At 46.0% G+C, this 27,289-nt stretch overlaps 1 protein-coding gene across 1 annotated transcript in view; it reads left to right on the top strand.

Moving 5' to 3' along the window:
• The window catches only part of fam117bb (family with sequence similarity 117 member Bb), a 136,974-nt gene that overhangs the window by 58,140 nt on the left and 51,545 nt on the right, over window positions 1-27,289 (top strand). Inside the window, exon 3 of the mRNA XM_041868811.2 lies at window positions 27,098-27,190. Coding sequence (XP_041724745.1) covers window positions 27,098-27,190 — 93 coding nt within the window. The remainder of the gene's footprint in view (window positions 1-27,097; window positions 27,191-27,289) is intronic.

The raw sequence follows: 27,289 nt of genomic DNA, 5'->3' as shown, positions 1-27,289 counted from the left end.
ATTGGGAGTCACACAGGCAAACATAGACATAGAACAACTTAGAATACCCAACATAGAAAATGAACACATAGAATGCACACACCCTGGCTCAACATAAAGAGTCCCAGAACCAGGGTGTGACAGTTGCTAAGTGTGTTAGAGATAATGAACACAGTGTTGCTCAGTGTGTTAGAGATAATGAACACATTGTTGCTCAGTGTGTTAGAGATAATGAACACATTGTTGCTCAGTGTGTTAGAGATAATGAACACATTGTTGCTCAGTGTGTTAGAGATAATGAACACATTGTTGCTCAGTGTGTTAGAGATAATGAACACATTGTTGCTCAGTGTGTTAAAGATAATGAACACATTGTTGCTCAGTGTTAGAGATAATGAACACATTGTTGCTAAGTGTGTTAGAGATAATGAACACAGTGTTGCTCAGTGTGTTAGAGATAATGAACACATTGTTGCTCAGTGTGTTAGAGATAATGAACACATTGTTGCTCAGTGTGTTAGAGATAATGAACACATTGTTGCTCAGTGTTAGAGATAATGAACACAATGTTGCTCAGTGTTAGAGATAATGAACACATTGTTGCTCAGTGTTAGAGATAATGAACACAGTGTTGCTCAGTGTGTTAGAGATAATGAACACATTGTTGCTCAGTGTGTTAGAGATAATGAACAGATTGTTGCTCAGTGTTAGAGATAATGAACAAATTGTTGCTCAGTGTTAGAGATAATGAACACAGTGTTGCTCAGTGTGTTAAAGATAATAAACACATTGTTGCTCAGTGTTAGAGATAATGAACACATTGTTGCTCAGTGTGTTAGAGATAATGAACACATTGTTGCTAAGTGTGTTAGAGATAATGAACACAGTGTTGCTCAGTGTGTTAAAGATAATGAACACATTGTTGCTCAGTGTGTTAGAGATAATGAACACATTGTTGCTCAGTGTTAGAGATAATGAACACATTGTTGCTCAGTGTGTTAGAGATAATGAACACATTGTTGCTCAGTGTGTTAGAGATAATGAACACATTGTTGCTCAGTGTTAGAGATAATGAACACAATGTTGCTCAGTGTTAGAGATAATGAACACAGTGTTGCTCAGTGTGTTAAAGATAATAAACACATTGTTGCTCAGTGTTAGAGATAATGAACACATTGTTGCTCAGTGTGTTAGAGATAATGAACACATTGTTGCTAAGTGTGTTAGAGATAATGAACACAGTGTTGCTCAGTGTGTTAAAGATAATGAACACATTGTTGCTCAGTGTGTTAGAGATAATGAACACATTGTTGCTCAGTGTTAGAGATAATGAACACATTGTTGCTCAGTGTGTTAGAGATAATGAACACATTGTTGCTCAGTGTGTTAGAGATAATGAACACATTGTTGCTCAGTGTTAGAGATAATGAACACAATGTTGCTCAGTGTTAGAGATAATGAACACATTGTTGCTCAGTGTTAGAGATAATGAACACAGTGTTGCTCAGTGTGTTAGAGATAATGAACACATTGTTGCTCAGTGTGTTAGAGATAATGAACAGATTGTTGCTCAGTGTTAGAGATAATGAACAAATTGTTGCTCAGTGTTAGAGATAATGAACACAGTGTTGCTCAGTGTGTTAAAGATAATAAACACATTGTTGCTCAGTGTTAGAGATAATGAACACATTGTTGCTCAGTGTGTTAGAGATAATGAACACATTGTTGCTAAGTGTGTTAGAGATAATGAACACAGTGTTGCTCAGTGTGTTAAAGATAATGAACACATTGTTGCTCAGTGTGTTAGAGATAATGAACACATTGTTGCTCAGTGTGTTAGAGATAATGAACACATTGTTGCTCAGTGTTAGAGATAATGAACACATTGTTGCTCAGTGTGTTAGAGATAATGAACACATTGTTGCTCAGTGTGTTAGAGATAATGAACACATTGTTGCTCAGTGTGTTAGAGATAATGAACACATTGTTGCTCAGTGTGTTAGAGATAATGAACACATTGTTGCTCAGTGTTAGAGATAATGAACACATTGTTGCTCAGTGTTAGATATAATGAACACATTGTTGCTCAGTGTGTTAGAGATAATGAACACATTGTTGCTCAGTGTGTTAGAGATAATGAACACATTGTTGCTCAGTGTTAGAGATAATGAACACATTGTTGCTCAGTGTTAGAGATAATGAACACATTGTTGCTCAGTGTGTTAGAGATAATGAACACATTGTTGATCAGTATGTTAGAGATAATGAACACATTTTTGCTCAGTGTTAGAGATAATGAACACATTGTTGCTCAGTGTTAGAGATAATGAACACAGTGTTGCTCAGTGTGTTAAAGATAATGAACACATTGTTGCTCAGTGTTAGAGATAATGAACACATTGTTTCTCAGTGTGTTAGAGATAATGAACACATTGTTGCTCAGTGTTAGAGATAATGAACACATTGTTGCTCAGTGTGTTAGAGATAATGAACACATTGTTGCTCAGTGTGTTAGAGATAATGAACACATTGTTGCTCAGTGTGTTAGAGATAATGAACACATTGTTGCTCAGTGTTAGAGATAATGAACACATTGTTGCTCAGTGTTAGAGATAATGAACACAGTGTTGCTCAGTGTGTTAAAGATAATAAACACATTGTTGCTCAGTGTTAGAGATAATGAACACATTGTTGCTAAGTGTGTTAAAGATAATGAACACATTGTTGCTCAGTGTGTTACAGATAATGAACACATTGTTGCTCAGTGTGTTAAAGATAATGAACACATTGTTGCTCAGTGTGTTACAGATAATGAACACAGTGTTGCTCAGTGTGTTAAAGATAATGAACACATTGTTGCTCAGTGTGTTAGAGATAATGAACACATTGTTGCTCAGTGTGTTAGAGATAATGAACACATTGTTGCTCAGTGTTAGAGATAATGAACACATTGTTGCTCAGTGTGTTAGAGATAATGAACACATTGTTGCTCAGTGTGTTAGAGATAATGAACACATTGTTGCTCAGTGTGTTAGAGATAATGAACACATTGTTGCTCAGTGTGTTAGAGATAATGAACACATTGTTGCTCAGTGTTAGATATAATGAACACATTGTTGCTCAGTGTGTTAGAGATAATGAACACATTGTTGCTCAGTGTTAGAGATAATGAACACATTGTTGCTCAGTGTTAGAGATAATGAACACATTGTTGCTCAGTGTGTTAGAGATAATGAACACATTGTTGCTCAGTGTTAGAGATAATGAACACATTGTTGCTCAGTGTGTTAGAGATAATGAACACATTGTTGCTCAGTGTGTTAGAGATAATGAACACATTGTTGCTCAGTGTGTTAGAGATAATGAACACATTGTTGCTCAGTGTGTTAGAGATAATGAACACATTGTTGCTCAGTGTTAGATATAATGAACACATTGTTGCTCAGTGTGTTAGAGATAATGAACACATTGTTGCTCAGTGTTAGAGATAATGAACACATTGTTGCTCAGTGTTAGAGATAATGAACACATTGTTGCTCAGTGTGTTAGAGATAATGAACACATTGTTGATCAGTATGTTAGAGATAATGAACACATTGTTGCTCAGTGTTAGAGATAATGAACACAGTGTTGCTCAGTGTGTTAAAGATAATGAACACATTGTTGCTCAGTGTTAGAGATAATGAACACATTGTTGCTCAGTGTGTTTGTTAGGCTATGGTTCAACCCAGCACTCAGAGAAACAACACGACAAAGGGAGTGGAAGAAACAAAAATATTTAATCAAAGTTAAAATTGTCTTAGTCCAAAAACAACTGAAGTAAAGGAACAGAGTGGGCTAGTCGGCTCCGGAGGAAGGAGAGGCTGAGGCAGGCAGGCAGGCAGGCAGGCAGACCGACAGGCAGGAAGGCAGGCAGGTTGGGAGATATGTCCGAAACTAAAGACAAAACAAACGACAGGTTAAGGAGAGTGGAGAGCCAGGCTGAAGACAAAGACAAAATAACTTTACTGGTGAGCCAAGTTACCGCTCTGGTAAGAACAACGATCTGGCGCCGGTGGAGAGCCATGCCCAGGAATAAGTAGTGCAGGTTGATGAGAGAATAGGATGCAGCTGCGTAGGCAGGAATCACTGGAAACAACCCGCAGCTGCACAGGAGAGGCAGATCCTGAGCACGCCCCTGATCCACTCCAGACACACCCACATAAAGGGGACAAACACACATACAGATACAACAGAAAAAGAGGGGACAAAACAAGGAGGAAGGGAAACAGAAAAGGGAGAGACAAGCTGCCCACATAACAGTACCCCCTCAATGGTCGCCACCTGGCGACCCACCAGGCCTGTCAGGGTTGTCGTGATGGAAGTCCGTGATCAGCTGAGGATCCAACACAAAACGCTTAGGGACCCAAGACCTCTCCTCTGGTCCATAACCTTCCCAATCGACTAGGTATTGGAGACCCCTACCCCGCCTCCGAGAGTCCAGGAGCCTACTGACGGTGTAGGCCGGATGGTCGTCAATGAGGCGAACAGGTGGAGGTGGATCAGCCGGCGGACACAAAAGGCTGGAGGACACAGGTTTCAGTTGGGAGACGTGGAAAGTAGGGTGTATCTTCATGGCTGAAGGCAACTTCAAACGAACCTCAGCGGGGTTAATGATGGACTCCACCACAAACGGACCCAGGTACCGAGGAGACAGCTTGCGTGATTTGGTACGAAGAGGTACGTTCTTAGATGACAGCCAAACCTCTTGACCAGGATGAAACACAGGTGCGGGAGTCCTGCTCCTATCCGCTGTTGTCTTGTTCCTGTCGGTGGTCCGAAGCAATGCTTCCCGAGCGTCGCTCCACACTCTCTGGCAGCGGCGGAGGTTCTCCTGAACCGAAGGAACAGCCAATTCCTTCTCCTGAGCAGGAAACAGAGGGGGTTGATAACCCATGGTAACCTCGAAGGGTGAAAGACCGGTGGCAGAGGCGGTGAGGGAGTTGTGGGCGTACTCTATCCAGGGCAGATGTTTGGCCCAGGATGATGGATGTTGAGCAGCCACACAAAGAAGGGTTGCTTCGAGGTTTTGATTGGCTCTTTCTGTTTGACCGTTGGTCTGGGGATGAAACCCTGAGGACAGACTAACGGAAGCACCCAAAGCAGAACAGAAAACCTTCCAAACACGGGAAGTAAACTGTGGGCCTCTATCAGATACGATGTCCACAGGTATTCCATGGGGACGGAATACATGTTGGACTAGGAGGTCCGCTGTCTCACTGGCAGACGGTAATTTTGGTAATGCTATATAGTGGACAGATTTAGAGAATCTGTCCACAATGGTAAGTATAGTATCATTACCTTCAGACTTGGGTAGGCCGGTGACAAAATCCATGGCAATGTGGGACCAGGGACGGCTGGGAACTGGGAGGGGTAGCAGCAGCCCCGAAGGGGACTGATGGGAGGCTTTGCCCGAGCACAGGTTGAACAGGCTGCCACAAAAGCCCGAACGTCAGTTTCCATTGAAGGCCACCAAAAATGTCTCCTAAGCAGCGTCAACGTGCGTCTCATCCCAGGGTGACCAGCAAAACGGGAGGTGTGAATCCACTGCAACACCTGAGACCGGACCGTCTCGGGAACAAAGAGTAGGTTGGGAGGTCCATCACCCGGTCCCGGGTCCGTGGCAAGTGCAGTCTTCACAAGAGACTCGATCTCCCACTGAACAGCCGCCACGACGCATGAGGAAGGCAGGACTGCCTCAGGCTCGCTGGTCTCCGAAGGGTCAGCAAACTGGCGGGACAAAGCATCTGGTTTAACATTTCTTGACCCCCGGTCTGTATGTAAGAATAAAGTTAAACCTACTAAAAAACAGGGCCCATCTGGCTTGGCGTGAGTTGAGTCTCTTAGTGGCTTGGATGTAAGCCAAGTTTTTGTGGTCAGTCCAGACCACAAACGGCAGTTCAGCTCCATCCAGCCAGTGCCGCCATTCTTCCAGTGCAAGCTTGACCGCCAGCAGTTCCCGGTTTCCAACGTCGTAATTCCGTTCTGTGGGTGACAATTTCTTGGAGAAAAAAGCACAGGGGTGAAGCTTTTGGTCAGTGGGGGAGCGCTGGGAGAGGACTGCTCCCACACCTGAGTCCGACGCGTCCACCTCCACAACAAACTGCAGAGAGGTATTGGGGTGTATCAACACGGGGAGGTGGAAAACAGTTCCTTCAAAACCCCTACCGCCTGCTCCGCCTCAGGGGACCACCGAAAAGGGACTTTAGGAGATGTGAGTCTTGTAAGGGGTGCCACCACTCTACTAAAACCCTTAATGAATCTACGGTAGAAGTTAGCAAAGCCCAAAAATCGTTGAAGTTGCTTACGGGTGGTGGGTGTGGGCCATTCCGTCACTGCCCGGATCTTCTCGGGGTCCGCCTTCACCTGCCCGCTCTCAATTATGAATCCAAGGAACGATGTAGACTGTTTGTGGAACTCACACTTCTCTGCTTTGACGTACAGCTTGTTCTCCAAGAGCCGTTGAAGGACTTGACGGACGTGTGACTCATGCTCCTCGGGTGACTTGGAAAAAACAAGAATATCATCCAGGTATACAAAGACAAAACGGTTCAAAAATCCCTAAGAACATCGTTCACCATGGCTTGGAAAACCGCAGGGGCATTTGAAAGCCCAAAGGGCATGACCAAATACTCAAAATGTCCCAGTGGAGTGTTGAAAGCGGTTTTCCACTCATCTCCCCTTTCGGATACGGACAAGGTGATAAGCATTCCTGAGGTCGAGCTTGGAAAACACTGTGGCGCCATGCAGAGGTTCAAAAGCTGAGTTGATGAGTGGAAGGGGATACTTGTTTTTAACAGTTATGTTGTTTAAACCCCTGAAATCGATACAGGGGCGTAACGACTTGTCCTTCTTTTCCACGAAAAGAAACCTGCACCCAAAGGAGACGACGAGGGACGGATTATGCCCGAGACCAGAGAATCACCAATGTACTGCTCCATTGCCTCTCTTTCGGTCGGGACAGATTGTATAACCGACTAGAGGGCAAGGGAGCACCAGGAAGCAGTTCAATAGGGCAATCATAAGGCCTATGTGGTGGTAGAGACAGAGCCTTGTCCTTACTGAAAACCTCCGCTAAGTCATGGTATTCTTTGGGGACAGATGACAGATCAAGAGGAGCTGAGGGAGGAGTTGGGTTACACTTAGTGGGGGGAACCGCTGACCTCAGGCACTCGGAATGGCAGTTAGTGCTCCAACTGAGAATGGTGTGACGTGTCCAATCAATTTGTGGGTTGTGAAGAGCCAACCAGGGGAAGCCAAGGATTAGGGAGGTAGCTGAGCCAGACATAACTCTTAGCTGAATGCTTTCACAATGATTGCCAGAAATCACTAGGGAAACGGGGGTGGTTTGATGAGTTATCTCCGCGAGGAGGCGCCCATCAAGGGCTGTGACCCGAATGGGGGTAGGTAGTGGCTCCATGGGGATACGAGCTTGTGTAACGAACTGGTGGCTAATAAAGTTATCTTCTGCACCTGAGTCTATGAGAGCTGAGAGTGGCAGGGAATGACTCTGGAAACGCAAGGTTACAGGTACTTGTAATCGGGGAATGATGGGTTCAGGATCTAACTCTGGGCTCGCAAGTAGACCCACCGTTACGAGCGAGCCTTGTCTTTTGGCCGCTTAGGGCATGTAGCCAGAATGTGTGTGGCGTCTCCACAGTACAGGCACTCACCCGCCTGGAGGCGCCGTTGCCGCTCTGCTGGAGGTAGTCGAGCTCGACCCACTTGCATAGGTTCCTCCTCTGTGCTCGGGATGGAATCAGGAACAAGAAGCTGCCGACTCCGGAGAGGCGAGACTCGAGTGGTTGAAGGCTGGGAACTCGTCCTCCTAGATGTGGCCGATCGCCTCTCTCCCGACGCCTCTCCCGCAACCGATTGTCTAGCTTGATGGACAGGGAAACGAGAGAATGTAAATCATGTGGCTCATCACGAGCAGCCAGTTCATCCTTAATGGCTTCATTCAAACCGTTTAGAAATGCTCCTTGAAGTGCCACATTGTTCCACTTGGAGTCCGCTGCCAACGTCCAGAACTCAATAGAGTACTCTGCCACACTGTTAGAACCCTGCCTCAAATTAAAAAGTATCTTGGAGGAATTACCCACATGGTCAGGATGGTCAAAAACAGTCTTCAATTTAGCAGAGAAATCAGCAAAAGTCAATCCAGTCAAAGTTTGATCTGAGCACACAGCCTCAGCCCAAACCAGAGCTTTCCCTCTTAACAGCCCCAGAACATAATGTACCTTAGATGAATCAGTAGAAAACGACAGTGGTCTCTGCCGAAAAATCAAGTCACACTGAAGCAAAAATCCCCGGCACTTGTCCAATTCTCCATTGAACGGTTCAGGCGACGTGACAGGGGGTTCCCGACGGAACGAAGCCTGCCTAGTGTCCGAGGAAACAACTTGGGGTGCATCAAACTGGGGGTCAGAGAGAGATGGAGAACTGATAACAGACAATTTAGAGACGTGTGTAGTTAACTGAGTCACCTGGTTCAGCAGTTGATGATTATCTTCCACAAGAGTCCGAATCAACTGGTCATGCTGTCCTAGCAACGTTCCTTGAGCCTGGATAGCTTGTTGGAAGCTGTCTTTGTTTGCCCCGTGCTGTTTCTCTGTTGGGTCCATGGCCAGATCGTTCTGTTAGGCTATGGTTCAACCCCAGCACTCAGAGAAACAACACGACAAAGGGAGTGGAAGAAACAAAAATATTTAATCAAAGTTAAAATTGTCTTAGTCCAAAAACAACTGAAGTAAAGGAACAGAGTGGGCTAGTCGGCTCCGGAGGAAGGAGAGGCTGAGGCAGGCAGGCAGGCAGGCAGGCAGACCGACAGGCAGGAAGGCAGGCAGGTTGGGAGATATGTCCGAAACTAAAGACAAAACAAACGACAGGTTAAGGAGAGTGGAGAGCCAGGCTGAAGACAAAGACAAAATAACTTTACTGGTGAGCCAAGTTACCGCTCTGGTAAGAACAACGATCTGGCGCCGGTGGAGAGCCATGCCCAGGAATAAGTAGTGCAGGTTGATGAGAGAATAGGATGCAGCTGCGTAGGCAGGAATCACTGGAAACAACCCGCAGCTGCACAGGAGAGGCAGATCCTGAGCACGCCCCCTGATCCACTCCAGACACACCCACATAAAGGGGACAAACACACATACAGATACAACATAAAAAGAGGGGACAAAACAAGGAGGAAGGGAAACAGAAAAGGGAGAGACAAGCTGCCCACATAACAGTGTTAGAGATAATGAACACATTGTTGCTCAGTGTTAGAGATAATGAACACATTGTTGCTCAGTGTGTTAGAGATAATGAACACATTGTTGCTCAGTGTTAGAGATAATGAACACATTGTTGCTCAGTGTTAGAGATAATGAACACATTGTAGCTCAGTGTGTTAGAGATAATGAACACATTGTTGCTCAGTGTGTTAGAGATAATGAACACATTGTTGCTCAGTGTTAGAGATAATGAACACATTGTTGCTCAGTGTTAGAGATAATGAACACAGTGTTGCTCAGTGTGTTAAAGATAATAAACACATTGTTGCTCAGTGTTAGAGATAATGAACACATTGTTGCTAAGTGTGTTAGAGATAATGAACACAGTGTTGCTCAGTGTGTTAAAGATAATGAACACATTGTTGCTCAGTGTGTTAGAGATAATGAACACATTGTTGCTCAGTGTGTTAGAGATAATGAACACATTGTTGCTCAGTGTGTTAGAGATAATGAACACATTGTTGCTCAGTGTTAGCGATAATGAACACATTGTTGCTCAGTGTGTTAGAGATAATGAACACATTGTTGCTCAGTATGTTAGAGATAATGAACACATTGTTGCTCAGTGTTAGAGATAATGAACACATTGTTGCTCAGTGTGTTAGAGATAATGAACACATTGTTGCTCAGTGTGTTAGAGATAATGAACACATTGTTGCTCAGTGTGTTAGAGATAATGAACACATTGTTGCTCAGTGTGTTAGAGATAATGAACACATTGTTGCTCAGTGTGTTAAAGATAATGAACACATTGTTGCTCAGTGTGTTAGAGATAATGAATGCATTGTTGCTCAGTGTGTTAGAGATAATGAACACATTGTTGCTCAGTGTTAGAGATAATGAACACATTGTTGCTCAGTGTGTTAGAGATAATGAACACATTGTTGCTCAGTGTGTTAAAGATAATGAACACATTGTTGCTCAGTGTGTTAGAGATAATGAACATGTTGTTGCTCAGTGTGTTAGAGATAATGAACACATTGTTGCTAAGTGTTAGAGATAATGAACACATTGTTGTTCAGTGTTAGAGATAATGAACACATTGTTGCTCAGTGTTAGAGATAATGAACACATTGTTGCTCAGTGTTAGAGATAATGAACACATTGTATACTGACTAACGTTATAGTGTGTTGTGTGTGTGTGAGTGAGTTGGCACCGTGTGCTGCACGTGTGTCCCGTCCCTTACAGCAGTCCCCAGTGGCCAGATGCTGTCCCCTCCATCTCTGTCCTCTCTCTCCTCCATCTCTGTCCTCTCTCTCCTCCATCTCTGTCCTCTCTCTCCTCCATCTCTGTCCTCTCCTCCATCTCGGTCCTCTCTCTTCTCCATCTCTGGCCTCTCTCTCCTCCATCTCTGTCCTCTCCTCCTTCTCCGTCCTCTCCTCCATCTCTGTCCTCTCCTCCATCTCTGTCCTCTCTCTCCTCCATCTCTGTCCTCTCTCTCCTCCACCTCTGTCCTCTCTCTCCTCCATCTCTGTCCTCTCCTCCATCTCTGTCCTCTCTCTCCTCCATCTCTGTCCTCTCTCTCCTCCACCTCTGTCCCTCCTCCTCCTCTGTCCTCTCTCCTCCATCTCTGTCCTCTCTCTCCTCCATCTCTGTCCTCGCTCTCCTCCATCTCTGTCCTCTCTCTCCTCCATCTCTGTCCTCTCTCCCCTCCATCTCTGTCCTCTCTCTCCTCCATCTCTGTCCTCTCCTCCTTCTCCGTCATCTCCTCCATCTCTGTCCTCTCCTCCATCTCTGTCCTCTCTCTCCTCCATCTCTGTCCTCTCTCTCCTCCATCTCTGTCCTCTCTCTCCTCCATCTCTGTCCTCTCTCTCCTCCATCTCTGTCCTCTCTCTCCCCCATCTCTGTCCTCTCTCTCCTCCATCTCTGTCCTCTCTCTCCTCCTTCTCGTCCTCTCCTCCATCTCTGTCCTCTCTCTCCTCCATCTCTGTCCTCTCTCTCCTCCATCTCTGTCCTCTCTCTCCTCCATCTCGGTCCTCTCTCTTCTCCATCTCGGTCCTCTCCTCCTTCTCCGTCCTCTCCACCATCTCTGTCCTCTCCTCCATCTCTGTCCTCTCTCTCCTCCATCTCTGTCCTCTCTCTCCTCCATCTCGGTCCTCTCTCTTCTCCATCTCTGTCCTCTCTCTCCTCCATCTCTGTCCTCTCCTCCATCTCTGTCCTCTCTCTCCTCCATCTCTGTCCTCTCTCTCCTCCATCTCTGTCCTCTCCTCCATCTCTGTCCTCTCTCTCCTCCATCACGGTCCTCTCTCTTCTCCATCTCTGTCCTCTCTCTCCTCCATCTCTGTCCTCTCTCTCCTCCATCTCTGTCCTCTCTCTCCTCCATCTCTGTCCTCTCTCTCCTCCATCTCGGTCATCTCTCTTCTCCATCTCTGTCCTCTCTCTTCTCCATCTCTGTCCTCTCTCTCCTCCATCTCTGTCCTCTCTCTCCTCCATCTCTGTCCTCTCTCTCCTCCATCTCGGTCCTCTCTCTTCTCCATCTCTGTCCTCTCTCTCCTCCATCTCTGTCCTCTCCTCCATCTCTGTCCTCACTCTCCTCCATCTCTGTCCTCTCTCTCCTCCATCTCTGTCCTCTCTCTTTTCCATCTCTGTCCTCTCTCTCCTCCATCTCTGTCCTCTCTCTCCTCCATCTCTGTCCTCTCCTCCATCTATGTCCTCTCCTCCATCTCTGTCCTCTCTCTTCTCCATCTATGTCCTCTCCTCCATCTCTGTCCTCTCTCTCCTCCATCTCTGTCCTCTCCTCCATCTCTGTCCTCTCTCTCCTCCATCACAGTCCTCTCTCTTCTCCATCTCTGTCCTCTCTCTCCTCCATCTCTGTCCTCTCCTCCATCTCTATCCTCTCCTCCATCTCTGTCCTCTCTCTTCTCCATCTCTGTCCTCTCTCTTCTCCAGCTCTGTCCTCTCTCTCCTCCATCTCTGTCCTCTCTCTTCTCCATCTCTGTCCTCTCTCCTCCATCTCTGTCCTCGCTCTCCTCCATCTCTGTCCTCTCTCTCCTCCATCTCTGTCCTCTCTCTCCCCCCTGCCTGCCCTTCTCCCACCATGAACCTCCTCTTCCCTCCCTCCTCTCTCGTCCCCCTACCTGCCCTCCTCTCCTCTCCCTGTCCTGCCTACTCCTCTTCTTTCCCTGTGCCTGTCCACCTCTCCCCCCTCTCCTGTTCTCCCTCCCCCTCCAGTCATTCCCCACAGCTGTAGAACAGAGCTGTGTCTGTCCTGGTCTCTGGGTCGGCTGGCCAGTCTGCTCAGCTGGTAATCTTAAACTCCTGAGAAGGAGGAAGTGATCCTTGGCAAAGACCCAGGCAGGACCATACCCACCTGGGTTGAAATACTACTCAAAATCTTACTTTCAGTATTTTCTCTGGCCTGCCTGGGGGTTGGCAGTTTTGGGACTATTCTATTGGTCCCACTAAACCAGGCAAGCACTCTATCAAACACAGACAAAAGTATTTTAACCCAGATCTGCCAACAGACCTCTCCAGCCCCCAGCCCTCTCTTCCCGTATACACAACAGTACCAGTCATGGTGCTCTGCTCTGCTCTACTCTGGGCTTTACTCTGCTCTACTCTGGGCTTTACTCTACTCTGCTCTGGGCTTTACTCTGCTCTGGGCTTTACTCTGCTCTGGGCTTTACTCTGCTCTGCTCTGGGCTTTACTCTGCTCTGCTCTGGGCTTTACTCTACTCTGCTCTGGGCTTTACTCTGCTCTGGGCTTTACTCTGCTCTACTCTGGGCTTTACTCTACTCTGCTCTGGGCTTTACTCTGCTCTGGGCTTTACTCTGCTCTGGGCTTTACTCTACTCTGCTCTGGGCTTTACTCTGCTCTGCTCTGGGCTTTACTCTACTCTGCTCTGGGCTTTACTCTGCTCTGGGCTTTACTCTGCTCTACTCTGGGCTTTACTCTGCTCTGCTCTGGGCTTTACTCTGCTCTGCTCTGGGCTTTACTCTGCTCTACTCTGGGCTTTACTCTGCTCTGCTCTGGGCTTTACTCTGCTCTGCTCTGGGCTTTACTCTGCTCTGCTCTGGGCTTTACTCTACTCTGCTCTGGGCTTTACTCTGCTCTGGGCTTTACTCTGCTCTACTCTGGGCTTTACTCTGCTCTGCTCTGGGCTTTACTCTACTCTGCTCTGGGCTTTACTCTGCTCTGGGCTTTACTCTGCTCTACTCTGGGCTTTACTCTGCTCTGGGCTTTACTCTGCTCTGCTCTGGGCTTTACTCTGCTCTGCTCTGGGCTTTACTCTACTCTGCTCTGGGCTTTACTCTGCTCTGGGCTTTACTCTGCTCTACTCTGGGCTTTACTCTGCTCTGCTCTGGGCTTTACTCTGCTCTGCTCTGGGCTTTACTCTGCTCTACTCTGGGCTTTACTCTACTCTGCTCTGGGCTTTACTCTGCTCTGGGCTTTACTCTGCTCTACTCTGGGCTTTACTCTGCTCTGCTCTGGGCTTTACTCTGCTCTGCTCTGGGCTTTACTCTGCTCTGCTCTGGGCTTTACTCTGCTCTACTCTGGGCTTTACTCTGCTCTGCTCTGGGCTTTACTCTGCTCTGGGCTTTACTCTGCTCTGCTCTGGGCTTTACTCTGCTCTGCTCTGGGCTTTACTCTGCTCTGGGCTTTACTCTGCTCTGCTCTGGGCTTTACTCTGCTCTGCTCTGGGCTTTACTCTGCTCTGCTCTGGGCTTTACTCTGCTCTACTCTGGGCTTTACTCTGCTCTGCTCTGGGCTTTACTCTGCTCTGGGCTTTACTCTGCTCTACTCTGGGCTTTACTCTAGAGTAAAAGAGTGTGCAGAGCTGTCATCAAGGCAAAGGGTGGCTATTTGAAGAATCTCAAGTATAAAATATTTGTTTAACACTTTTTTGGTTACTACATGATTCCATATGTGTTATTTCATAGTTTTGATGTCTTCACTATTATTCTACAATGTAGAAAATAAAATAAAAAACCTGGAATGAGTAGGTGTGTCCAAACTTTTGACTGGTAGTGTACATTATCTAGTATTTGTAAAGACAACATTAAATTAAGAATAGTCTGATGGTGACAATACTAGTCACTTCTGGATGATGTATTATCACTTGTGAATGATACCCAGCTTGTGCAAGGAATAATGCATGCCTTTTTTTGCGACTTTTTCAAATCATAGTCGCACACCTCATGTAGCTTAGCCCAAAGGTGGCCAAATAAAGGCCTCCCGAGTGGCGCAGAGATCTAAGGCACTGCATCGCAGTGCTTGAGGTGCCACTACAGCCCTGGGTTTGATCCCAGGGAAATTCGAGGCCTGGTGTGAATATTATCAAGTGCTTGTCTAATGCGTGGAAGCCAGGAGATGCTAAACATGTTTATGTTAATTAATGGTCATTAACAGTTATTTGCTCTGGGCTCTACTCTGCTCTGGGCTCTACTCTGCTCTGGGCTCTACTCTGCTCTGGGCTCTACTCTGCTCTGGGCTCTACTCTGCTCTGGGCTCTACTCTGCTCTGGGCTCTACTCTGCTCTGGGCTCTACTCTGCTCTGGGCTCCACTCTGCTCTGGGCTCCACTCTGCTCTGGGCTCCACTCTGCTCTGGGCTCCACTCTGCTCTGGGCTCTACTCTGCTCTGGGCTCTACTCTGCTCTGGGCTCCACTCTGCTCTGGGCTCCACTCTGCTCTGGGCTCCACTCTGCTCTGGGCTCCACTCTGCTCTGGGCTCTACTCTGCTCTACTCTCTGTTATGCTGTTCTGCACTCCTCTGTTCTGCTTTGCTCTACTCTGCCTGCAGACTTTTTCACTCTGGGGCCCCTTTCCAGCATTGGGGAACATCCAAGTATAGGCCATATTGTGTTCCCTACAGGTTATAGAAAAGACCAGAAGCTCTGAACTATCTGTTCAGACCCCAGTCCTACCTACCTACAGGTTATGGAACATTTGCTCTTTTAGTATTTCTTCAGTAAGTTTCCTGAAGGAGAACGCCTCTATGTCAAAGATAACCCTGTGGTGTGGTGTGGTGTGGTGAGACAGAGAGAGAGAGAGAGAGAGATGGGGGAGAGAGAGCCGGGGAGAGAGAGAGAAAGACGGGGAGATAGAGAGACGGGGAGAGACATGGGGAGACAGAGAGACAGGGAGAGAGAGAGAGAGACATGGGGAGCGAGAGAGAGAGAGACGGGGAGAGGCATGGGGATAGAGAGAGACAGGGAGAGACGGAGAGAGCGAGATGGGGAGAGACATGGGGAGAGAGAGAGACAGGGAGAGAGAGAGAGAGACATGGGGAGCGAGAGAGAGAGAGACGGGGAGAGGCATGGGGATAGAGAGAGACAGGGAGAGACGGAGAGAGCGAGATGGGGAGAGACATGGGGAGAGAGAGAGACAGGGAGAGACATGGGGAGAGAGAGAAAGACAGGGAGAGACATTGGGAGAGAGAGAGAAACGGTGAGAGAGAGAGAGAGAGATGGGGAGAGAGAGAAAGATGGGGAGAGACATTGGGAGAGAGAGAGAGATGGGGAGAGAAAGAGAGAGGGAGAGAGAGAGACGTGGAGAGACATGGGGAGAGAGAGAGAGAGATGGGGAGAGAGAGAGAAAGACAGGGAGAGACATTGGGAGAGAGAGAGAGACGGGGAGAGAGAGAGAGACAGGGGGAGAGGGAGAGAGAGAGAGAGAGAGAGAGAGACGCGAGATACATGGGGAGAGAGAGAGACAGGGAGAGACATGGGGAGAGAGAGAGAGAGAGAGAGAGAGAGAGAGAGAGAGAGAGAGAGAGAGAGAGAGAGAGAGAGAGGCAGGGAGAGACAGAGGGAGAGAGAGAGACAGGGAGAGACAGAGGGAGAGAGAGAGAGACGGGGAGAGACATGGGGAGAGAGAGAGACGGGGAGAGACAGAGACAGAGGGAGAGAGAGAGAGAGAGAGAGAGAGAGAGAGAGAGAGAGAGAGAGAGAGAGAGAGAGAGAGAGAGAGAGAGAGAGAGAGAGAGAGAGAGGGAGAAAGAGAGAGAGAGAGAGAGAGATGGGGAGAGACAGAGAGAGAGAGAGAGCGAGACAGGGGGAAATGACTGGGATATAGTTAATGGGAGGAAGTATGAAGGGAGGGCGGAGGGGAATGAAGAAGAGGAGGATGATGATGTCTCTCTGACAGTGATGCTGTAGAACAGCACAGAATGTAGAGGATCAGTTTCACTGAGCTGGGGGAGGAATGCCATCTTTTCAGCTTATGTTGAAACCATTTAACGGGTTCATGGAAATTAGTTTTTATGTGTTGCATTTTTAAAAACGCTTAACAGAAACTTAATAGAAACAGAAAAGGAAATTACTAGTTAATTAGATCTCATTTATTGTCATTAGGAAGGCCTAGCCACTCCAGGGAAGAATCTCAATTGCATACTCCTTGCGTCCTCTCTCCACGCCTCCTCCTCAAAACCCATTGGAGGAGAAGGTCAGAAGGGAGGGACCTCTGGCATTCTCATCCAATGGGTTTTGAGAAGGAGGCGTGGAGAGAGAATGCAATTGAGATTCTCCCCCTGCCTCTCGTTCTTTGCATGCAGTCCTGGAGAGGACCATCCTCCTCCCACTCCCAGGCCTTGTTCAGCCAACCTCCCTCCTCCTCCCCTCTCTTCTCCTGGTCTGTTTGCTAAAGCACTACATGCCTGCAGGGTGGACTCTCCTCTCCTCTGAACCAGGGTTCCCAGACGTCCCCCCCTCTCTGCTGATGCCTGACTGCAGGCTGATCTTTTAAGACCAGGGTTGACGATCAGGGTGTAGTATTTCACTAGATACACTTGAGGACCTGAACGTTGTCATTTTATTATTCATTCCAGATTTCGGGTGTGTCCAAAATGACACCCTATTCCCAACGGGCCTTGGTCAGAAGTAGCACACTACAGTATACAGGAAATAGAGTACCATTGGGGGCGGCAGGTAGCTTAGTGGTTAAGAGCGTTGTGCCAGTAACCGAAAGGTCGCTGGTTCTAATCCCCGAGCCGACTAGGTGAAAAATCTGTCGACGTGCCCTTGAGCAAGGCACTTAACCCTAATTGCTCCTGTAAGTCGCTCTGGATAAGAGCGTCTGCTAAAATGACTAAAATGATTTATCCTGCTGTTCTGAATAGTCCTGTGTGTTTCTTATTGGGCGATGAAATGGACCGGCAAAGGCATGTTTGTGTGATGGGATGCGGTTCCACGGGAATTAACACTGGGCTACTTGTAGGAACGAACACGGTGTGAGTTGCTGCAGGAGAGTCTTTAACCTGTCTCAGATGAGAAGCAGAGCAGGAAGCGAGGCAGATGTTGGTTGAGGGTGTTAACATTGTGGCTGGAATTAGGGTTTTTACATTTTAAGGAGAAAACGGAAAAGTGTTTTTAGAAAGCTGTTTGGAAAACTAAAGCCCTTTCTGCTGAATGACGCAGGAGGGTGATTCGAGAAAGATGTTGATATCTGGCAGGCTATGGTACATACATGCATGCTTTTCTAGATGCTAAGATATAGTTCCATGTTCCTGAGTGTGCATCAGAAGCCTGTCTTCCTTGTTGCTTCGGATTGAAGGCCCGCCTCTTCATCTGTGTGACTAATCATTAACACTCACATAACTGCTATTTACTGAACCTCTATAACAGGGTCAGGCAAGAACAATACAACGTCTCCAGCTCCTGTGCCACGATCCACGTCACAATCCACATTCAGAGATCTTAGATCAGTTCTCCCCAAACACACAGACATACCCGTGACTCGGAACACTAGCAATGCCGTTTCAGCGGACTGATATCTATACCTAGTTACAATGGACCTAGCAGGGAGCAAGATATCTATACCTAGTTACAATGGACCTAGCAGGGAGCAAGATATCTATACCTAGTTACAATGGACCTAGCAGGGAGCAAGATATCTATACCTAGTTACAATGGACCTAGCAGGGAGCAAGATATCTATACCTAGTTACAATGGACCTAGCAGGGAGCAAGATATCTATACCTAGTTACAATGGACCTAGCAGGGAGCAAGATATCTATACCTAGTTACAATGGACCTAGCAGGGAGCAAGATATCTATACCTAGTTACAATGGACCTAGCAGGGAACAAGATATCTATACCTAGTTACAATGGACCTAGCAGGGAGCAAGATATCTATACCTAGTTACAATGGACCTAGCAGGGAGCAAGATATCTATACCTAGTTACAATGGACCTAGCAGGGAGCAAGATATCTATACCTAGTTACAATGGACCTAGCAGGGAGCAAGATATCTATACCTAGTTACAATGGACCTAGCAGGGAGCAATATATCTATACTTAGTTACAATGGACCTAGCAGGGAGCAAGCTATCTATACCTAGTTACAATGGACCTAGCAGGGAGCAAGATATCTATACCTAGTTACAATGGACCTAGCAGGGAGCAAGATATCTATACCTAGTTACAATGGACCTAGCAGGGAGCAAGATATCTATACCTAGTTACAATGGACCTAGCAGGGAGCAAGATATCTATACCTAGTTACAATGGACCTAGCAGGGAACAAGATATCTATACCTAGTTACAATGGACCTAGCAGGGAGCAAGATATCTATACCTAGTTACAATGGACCTAGCAGGGAACAAGATATCTATACCTAGTTACAATGGACCTAGCAGGGAACATCACAGTCCAACAGTTGACCTCAGAGGGAATCTATCAAACACTGTTAGTCTACCTACTATCATGAGGAGTTCCACTGCCGTGATGTTCATGGTCATATTTCCCTGTGAAGATGATATGGGTCAACTCATACGCACATTGATGGCTCCTAAATTGCAGGCAAATAGCTTAACAGGGCGTGCAACCAATGCTAACCCCCATGGTGATGGTCAGAGTAAATGGAGACCCCAGAGCAGATCAGCAGGGGGAAAGGCTTTGTCACTTTGTCATCAATTACCTGGACCAACCGGTGCCCCCTGTATATAGCCTCGCTAATGTTATTTTATTATCAAATCAAATTTTATTGGTCACATGCGCCGAATACAACAGGTGCAGACATTACAGTGAAATGCTTACTTACAGCCCTTAACCAACAGTGCATTTATTTTTTACAAAAAAAGTAAAAAATAAAACAACAACAAAAAAAGTGTTGAGAGAAAAAAGAGCAGAAGTAAAATAAAGTGACAGTAGGGAGGCTATATATACAGGGGGGTACCGTTGCAGAGTCAATGTGCGGGGGCACCGGCTAGTTGAGGTAATATGTACATGTGGGTAGAGTTAAAGTGACTATGCATAAATAATTAACAGAGTAGCAGCAGCGTAAATGTAAATGTAAATGTAAAAAGGATGGGGTGGGGGGGCAGTGCAAATAGTCCGGGTAGCCTTGATTAGCTGTTCAGGAGTCTTATGGCTTGGGGGTAGAAGCTGTTGAGAAGTATTTTGGACCTAGACTTGGCACTCCGGTACCGCTTGCCGTGCGGTAGCAGAGAGAGCAGTCTATGACTAGGGTGGCTGGAGTCTTTGACAATTTTGAGGGCCTTCCTCTGACACCGCCTGGTATAGAGGTCCTGGATGCCAGGAAGCTTTGCCCCAGTGATGTACTGGGCCGTACGCACTTCCCTCTGTAGTGCCTTACGGTCGGAGGCCAAGCAGTTGCCATACCAGGCGGTGATGCAACCAGTCAGGATGCTCTCGATGGTGCAGCTGTATAATTTTTTGAGGATCTGAGGACCCATGCCAAGTCTTTTGTTATTTTTATATAGTTTTTCTTTTATATTTTTATTTATCAATTTTTTACTTAACACTTATTTTTCTTAAAACTGCATTGTTGGTTAAGGGCTTGTAAGTAAGCATTTCACTGTAAGGTCTACACCTGTTGTATTCGGCGCATGTGACAAATACAATACGATTTGATTTGATTTGACCCATAACCCCCATAACCCCACACGGTTCTGGCTGGGAATTACCAGGGACCTCACCATACCATATTATCACCACACTGAGGGACCTCACCATACCATATTATCACCATACTGAGGGACCTCACCATACCATATTATCACCATACTGAGGGACCTCACCATACCATATTATCACCATACTGAGGGACCTCACCATACCATATTATCACCATACTGAGGGACCTCACCATATTATCACCATACTTACAGTTGAAGTCAGAAGTTTACATACACCTTAGCCAAATACATTTAAACTCAGTTTTTCACAATCCTTGACATATAATCCTAGTAAAAATTCCCTGTCTTATGTCAGTTAGGATCACCACTTTATTTTAAGAACGTGAAATGTCAGAATAATAGTAGAGAGAATGATTTATTTCAGCTTTTATTTCTTTCATCACATTCCCAGTGGGTCAGAAGTTTACATACACTCAATTAGTATTTGGTAGCATTGCCTTTAAATTGTTTAACTTGGGTCAAACGTTTCGGGTAGCATTCCACAAGCTTCCCACAATAGGTTGGGTGAATTTTGGCTCATTCCTCCTGACAGAGATGGTGTAACTGAATCAGGTTTGTAGGCCTCCTTGCTCAAACACGCTTTTTCAGTTCTGCCCACAGATTTTCCATTTAGAAGACCCATTTGCGACCAAGCTTTAACTTCCTCACTGATGTCTTGAGATGTTGCTTCAATATATCCACATCATTTTCCTTCCTCATGATGCCATCTATTTTGAGAAGTGCACCAGTCCCTCCTGCACCAAAGCACCCCCACAGCATGATGCTGCCACCCCCGTGCTTCACGGTTGGGATGGTGTTCTTCGGCTTGCAAGCCACCCTCTTTTTCCTCCAAACATAACGATGGTCATTATGGCCATCGTTATGAAGCCTGGCTTCATTATGGCCATCGTTAAATAGCCATGGCTATTTTTGTTTCATCAGACCAGAGGACATTTCTCCAAAAAGTACGATCTTTGTCCCTATGTGCAGTTGCAAACCGTAGTCTGGCTTTTTTATGGCGGTTTTGGAGCAGTGGCTTCTTCCTTGCTGAGCGGCCTTTCAGGTTATGTCGATATAGGACTCGTTTTGCTTTGGATATAGATACTTTTGTACCTGTTCTGGGATTGATTTGCACTTTTCGCGCCAAAGTACGTTCATCTCTACCTGAGCGGTATGACGCTGCATGGTTCCATGGTGTTTATACTTGCGTACTATTGTTTGTACAGATGAAGGTGGTACTTTCAGGCGTTTGGAAATTGCTCCCAAGGATGAACCAGACTTGTGGAGGTCTACATTTTTTTTCTGAGGTCTTGGCTGATTTCTTTTGATTTTCACATGATGTGAGATGAGATGAGAAATTTGTGGAGTGGTTGAAAAACAAGTTTTAATGACTCCAACCTAAGTGTATGTAAACTTCCGACTTCAACTGTACATGTAAACTCAGCAAAAAAAGAAACGTTCTCTCACTGTCAACCCTGCTTATTTTCAGCAAACTTAACATGTGTAAATATTTGTATGAACAGAACAAGATTCAACAACTGAGACATAAACTGAACAAGTTCCACAGACATGTGACTAACAGAAATTGAATAATGTGTCCCTGAACAAAGGGAGGGGTGGTCAAAAGTAACAGTCAGTATCTGGTGTGGCCACCAGCTGCATTAAGTACTGCAGTGCATCTCCTCCTCATGGACTGCACCAGATTTGCCAGTTCTTGCTGTGAGATGTTACCCCACTCTTCCACCAAGGCACCTGCAAGTTCCCGGACATTTCTGGGGGGAATGGCCCTAGCCCTCACCCTCCGATCCAACAGGTCCCAGACGTTCTCAATGGGATTGAGATCCGGGCTCTTCGCTGGCCATGGCAGAACACTGACATTCCTGTCTTGCAGGAAATCACGCACAGAACGAGCAATATGGCTTGTGGCATTGTCATGCTGGAGGGTCATGTCAGGATGAGCCTGCAGGAAGGGTACCACATGAGGGAGGAGGATGTCTTCCCTGTAACGCACAGCGTTGAGATTGCCTGCAATTACAACATGCTCAGTCCCATGATGCTGTGACACACCGCCCCAGACCATGACGGACCCTCCACCTCCAAATCGATCCCGCTCCAGAGTTCAGGCCTCGGTGTAACGCGAATCCGACCATCACCTCTGGTGAGACAAAACCGCGACTTGTCAGTGAAGAGCACTTTTTGCCAGTCCTGTCTGGTCCAGCAATGGTGGGTTTGCGCCCATAGGTGACGTTGTTGCCGGTGATGTCTGGTGAGGACCTGCCTTACAACAGGCCTACAAGCCCTCAGTCCAGCCTTTCCTTGCGTTCCTGGTGTAACTCGGGCAGTTGTTGTTGCCATCCTGTACCTGTCCCACAGGTGTGATGTTCGGATGTACCGATCCTGTGCAGGTGTTGTTACACGTGGTCTGCCACTGCGAGGACGATCAGCTGTCCGTCCTGTCTCCCTGTAGCGCTGTCTTAGGCGTCTCACAGTACAGACATTGCAATTTATTGCCCCGGCCACATCTGCAGTCCTCATGCCTCCTTGCAGCATGCCTAAGGCACGTTCACGCAGATGAGCAGGGACCCTGGGCATCTTTCTTTAGGTGTTTTTCAGAGTCAGTAGAAAGGCCTCTTTAGTGTCCTAAGTTTTCATAACTGTGACCTTAATTGCCTACCGTCTGTAAGCTGTTAGTGTCTTAACGACCGTTCCACAGGTGCATGTTCATTAATTGTTTATGGTTCATTGAACAAGCATGGGAAACAGTGTTTAAACCCTTTACAATGAAGATCTGTGAAGTTATTTGGATTTTTACGAATTCTCTTTGAAAGACAGGGTCCTGAAAAAGGGACGTTTCTTTTTTTGCTGAGTTTACATATTAACTTGACTAACCTGTACCCTCGCACATTGACTCGGTACCGGTACCCCCTGTATATAGCCTCTCTACTGTTATTTCACATTGACTCGGTAACGGTACCCCCTGTATATAGCCTGTATATAGCCTGTATATTGACTCTGTACCGGTACCCCCTGTATATAGCCTGTATATTGACTCGGTACCGGTACCCCCTGTATATAGCTGTATATAGCCTGAATATTGACTCTGTACCGGTACCCCCTGTATATAGCTGTATATAGCCTGTATATTGACTCGGTACCGGTACCCCCTGTATATAGCCTGTATATTGTTCTGTTGCTCCTCTGTAGCTCAGCTGGTAGAGCACGGCGCTTGTAACACCAGGGTAGTGGGTTCGATCCCCGGGACCACCCATAAGTAAAAATGTATGCGCACATGACTGTAAGTCGCTTTGGATAAAAGCGTCTGCTAAATGGCATATTATTATTTAGTACATATTTTCTTAACTCTTTCTTGACCCATGGGGCGGCGCACAATTGGTCCAGCGTCGTCCAGGGTAGGGGAGGGAATGGCCGGCAGGGATGTAGCTCAGTTGGTAGAGCATGGAGTTTGCAACGCCAGGGTTGTGGGTTCGATTCCCACGGGGGGCCAGTATGGGGAAGAAAAAAAATATATATATATATAATAATAATAATGTATGCACTCACCAACTGTAAGTCGCTCTGGATAAGAGCGTCTGATAAATGACTAAAATGTAAAAATGTATTAGATTTAGATTTTATGTCCTGGGATTTCCTTTGGTCTTCTATGTAGAATAACCCTTACCTTCTATCAACTCTTCTAACAACTATTGTGTAGCTTGTGAGGGTCATAGAGCAAAATTGTTGTTTGTAGCTCCCACCCATCCAGGACATCACTGGGGGACTGACACACCATTCAGACTCTACACAAGGGAACCGTCCTTGGCTCCCCGTTAATCAAATGGTGCAGAAGAAAACAACCCAGAAGTCTCAGAGTTTCCCAAACTCGGTCCTGGGGACCCCAAGGGGTGCATGTTTTGTTTTTTTGCCCTAGCACTACACAGCTGTTTCAAATAACCAACTCATCATCAAGCTTTGATTATTTGAATCAGCTGTGTAGTGTTAGGGCAAAAAAACTAAACGTGGGTCCCGAGGACCGAGTTTGGGAATTGCTGCTGTAGCTCATCATGTTTAAAAGGGGTTCGAAAATCGTGCCGGCGTCGGTGGTTTAAAAAGAAGATGGAACTATAGGATGAGAAATACCATACAGTGAAGGAAAAAAGTATTTGATCCCCTGTTGATTTTGTACATTTGCCCACTGACAAAGAAATGATCAGTCAATAATTTTAATGGTAGGTTTATTTGAACAGTGAGAGACAGAATAACAACAAAAAAATCCAGAAAAACACATGTCAAAAATGTTATAAATTGATTTGCATTTTAAACAAACAAAACAAAAAATATAAAGATACTTGGAGTCAGAGTATCGATATAATATTGTCCAAAATAATATTGCGATATGTAACTATCAATTTCTTCCCCCATCACTAGAGGCCTGAGACAAGTGGGTGTTTCTCTCTCTCTCTCTCTCCCTTTCTCTCTCTCTCTCTCTCTCTCTCTCTCTCTATCAATTTCAATTTCAATTTCAATGTAACGGCTTTATTGTCATGGGAAACATATGTTAACATTGCCAAAGCAAGTGAAATAGATAATAAACAAAAGTAAACAATAAAAAATGAACAGTAAACATTACACTCAGAAGTTCCAAAAGAATAAAGACATTTCAAATGTCATATTATGTCTATATACAGTGTTGTAACAATGTGCAAATAGTTAAATTACAAAAGGGAAAATAAATCTACATAAATATGGGTTGTATTTCCAATGGTGTTTGTTCTTCACTGGTTGCCCTTTTCTTGTGGCAACAGGTCACAAATCTTGCAGCTGTGATGGCACACTGTGGTTTTTCACCCAGTAGATAAGGGAGTTTATCAAAATTGGATTTGTTTTCTAATTCTTTGTGGATCTGTGTAATCTGAGGGAAATATGTGTTTCTAATATAGTCGTACATTTGGCAGGAGGTTAGGAAGTGCAGCTCAGTTTCCACCTCATTTTGTGGGCAGTGTGCACATAGCCTGTCTTCTCTTGAGAGCCAGGTCTGCCTACGGCGGCCTTTCTCAATAGCAAGGCTATGCTCACTGAGTCTGTACATTGTCAAATATTTCCTTAATTTTGTGTCAGTCACAGTGGTCAGGTATTCTGCCACTGTGTACTCTCTGTTTAGGGCCAAATAGCATTCTAGTTTGCTCTGTTTTTTTGTTAATCCTTTCCAATGTGTCAAGTAATTCTCTTTTTGTTTTCTCATGATTTGGTTGGGTCTAAATGTGTTGTTGTCCTGGGGCTCTGTGGGGTCTGTTTGTGTTTGTGAACAGAGCCCCTGGACCAGCTTACTTAAGGGACTAAGTAAGTCAACTTATAGAATATAACAAATATTTAAGGTTATTTTTGTGTCACGCCCTTACCTGGAGAGACTGTTATTCTCTAGGTAGTTTGGTGAAAGTCTAGGTTTTGTATTTCTATGTTTGGCCGGTGTGGTTCCCAATCAGAGGCAGCTGTCGCTCGTTGTCTCTGATTGGGGATCATACTTAGGCAGCCAGTTTTCCTGCCTGCGTTGTGGGATCTGGTTTGTGTTTAGCCTTTCGACGTCACGGTTCGTTGTTCGGTGTTTCACGCTGCGCCTTGCTCTAATCCGTCTCTCGACGATCGTGATTGTGTTGTTGTTGTTGTCCTGGGGCTCTGTGGGGTCTGTTTGTGTTTGTGAACAGAGCCCCAGGACCAGCTTGCTTAGGGGACTCTTCTCCAGGTTCATCTCTCTGTAGGTGATGGCTTTGTTATGGAAGGCTTGGGAATCGCTTCCTTTTAGGTGGTTGTAGAATTTAACGGCTCTTTTCTGGATTTTGATAATTAGCGGGTATCGGCCTAATTCTGCTCTGCATGCATTATTTGATGTTTTACGTTGTACACAGAGGATATTTTTGCAGAATTCTGCATGCAGAGTCTCAATTGGGTGTTTGTCCCATTTTGTGAATTCTTGGTTGCTGAGCGGACCCCAGACCTCACAACCATAAAGGGCAATGGGTTCTATAATTGTCTGCTAAATGACTAAAATGTATAATTGATTCAAGTATTTTTAGCTAGATCCTAATTGATATGTCGAATTTGATATTCCTTTTGATGGCATAGAAGGCCCTTCTTGCCTTGTCTCTCAGATCGTTCACAGTTTTGTGGAAGTTACCTGTGGCGCTGATGTTTAGGCCGAGGTATGTATAGTTTTTTGTGTGCTCTAGGGCAGATGGAATTTGTATTTGTGGTCCTGGCAACTGGACCTTTTTTGGAACACCCATAATTTTTTGACTTACTGAGATTTACTGTCAGGGCCCAGGTCTGACAGAATCTGTGCAGAAGATCTAGGTGCTGCTGTAGGCCCTCCTTGGTTGTCGACAGAAGAACCAGATCATCAGCAAATCTCTCGCTCTCTCTCTTTCTCTCCCCTCCCAGCCTGTTTCTCCTGCTTTGTGATGGTATGAATGAGGGTCTGGGGCAAGCCAAGGCTAGCCAGGGTCTGGGTTCAGGGTCTGGGTTCAGGGTCTGGGTTCAGGGTCTGGGTTCAGGGTCTGGGTTCAGGGTTTGTCTCCAGTCAAGAAGAATAGAATAGGGTCTCTGACTCCCTCCCTGGTCTCACTGTGGTCCTCTCGGAGACTACCTCCCTGGTCTCACTGTGGTCCTCTCTGAGATTAGAGGGTGAGAATCACTCCCTCTCTGGCTGGATCTGAGAGCTTTTGATTTTCCTTTATGGAAAAAGGCCTGTGGGAATGAAAGTCCTCATCACCAATATGTCCTGCAACTGTTCAAACATTTAAACAAACTTGTTATGCATGATTAATCTTGGAGTTATCACTGTGTACAGTACATTAACTGTTTACATACATTACACTTAAGCCTTGACATGCACAACACTGGTTAAAATGGTTGACTTACTGTGTCTGTGTCTCTCTCTTTCGCCAGACCCCCAGTGCCTGGGCAGAGGAGTGTGTGGAGAAGAGGAGGGCTTCTCACCAACGTTCAGCCTCCTGGGGAAGCAGTGACCAGCTTAAAGAGGTATGTACTGCTCCCCTCCTTCTCCTCCTCCTCCTCCTGGGGAAGCAGTGACCAGCTTAAAGAGGTATGTACTGCTCCCCTCCTCCTCCTCCTCCTGGG

The sequence above is a fragment of the Coregonus clupeaformis genome, unplaced genomic scaffold (assembly GCF_020615455.1).
Source record: "Coregonus clupeaformis isolate EN_2021a unplaced genomic scaffold, ASM2061545v1 scaf0075, whole genome shotgun sequence".
Lineage (NCBI taxonomy): Eukaryota > Metazoa > Chordata > Actinopteri > Salmoniformes > Salmonidae > Coregonus > Coregonus clupeaformis.
Note: the sequence above shows the minus strand (reverse complement) of the source record. Positions and strands in the feature narration are given on the sequence as shown.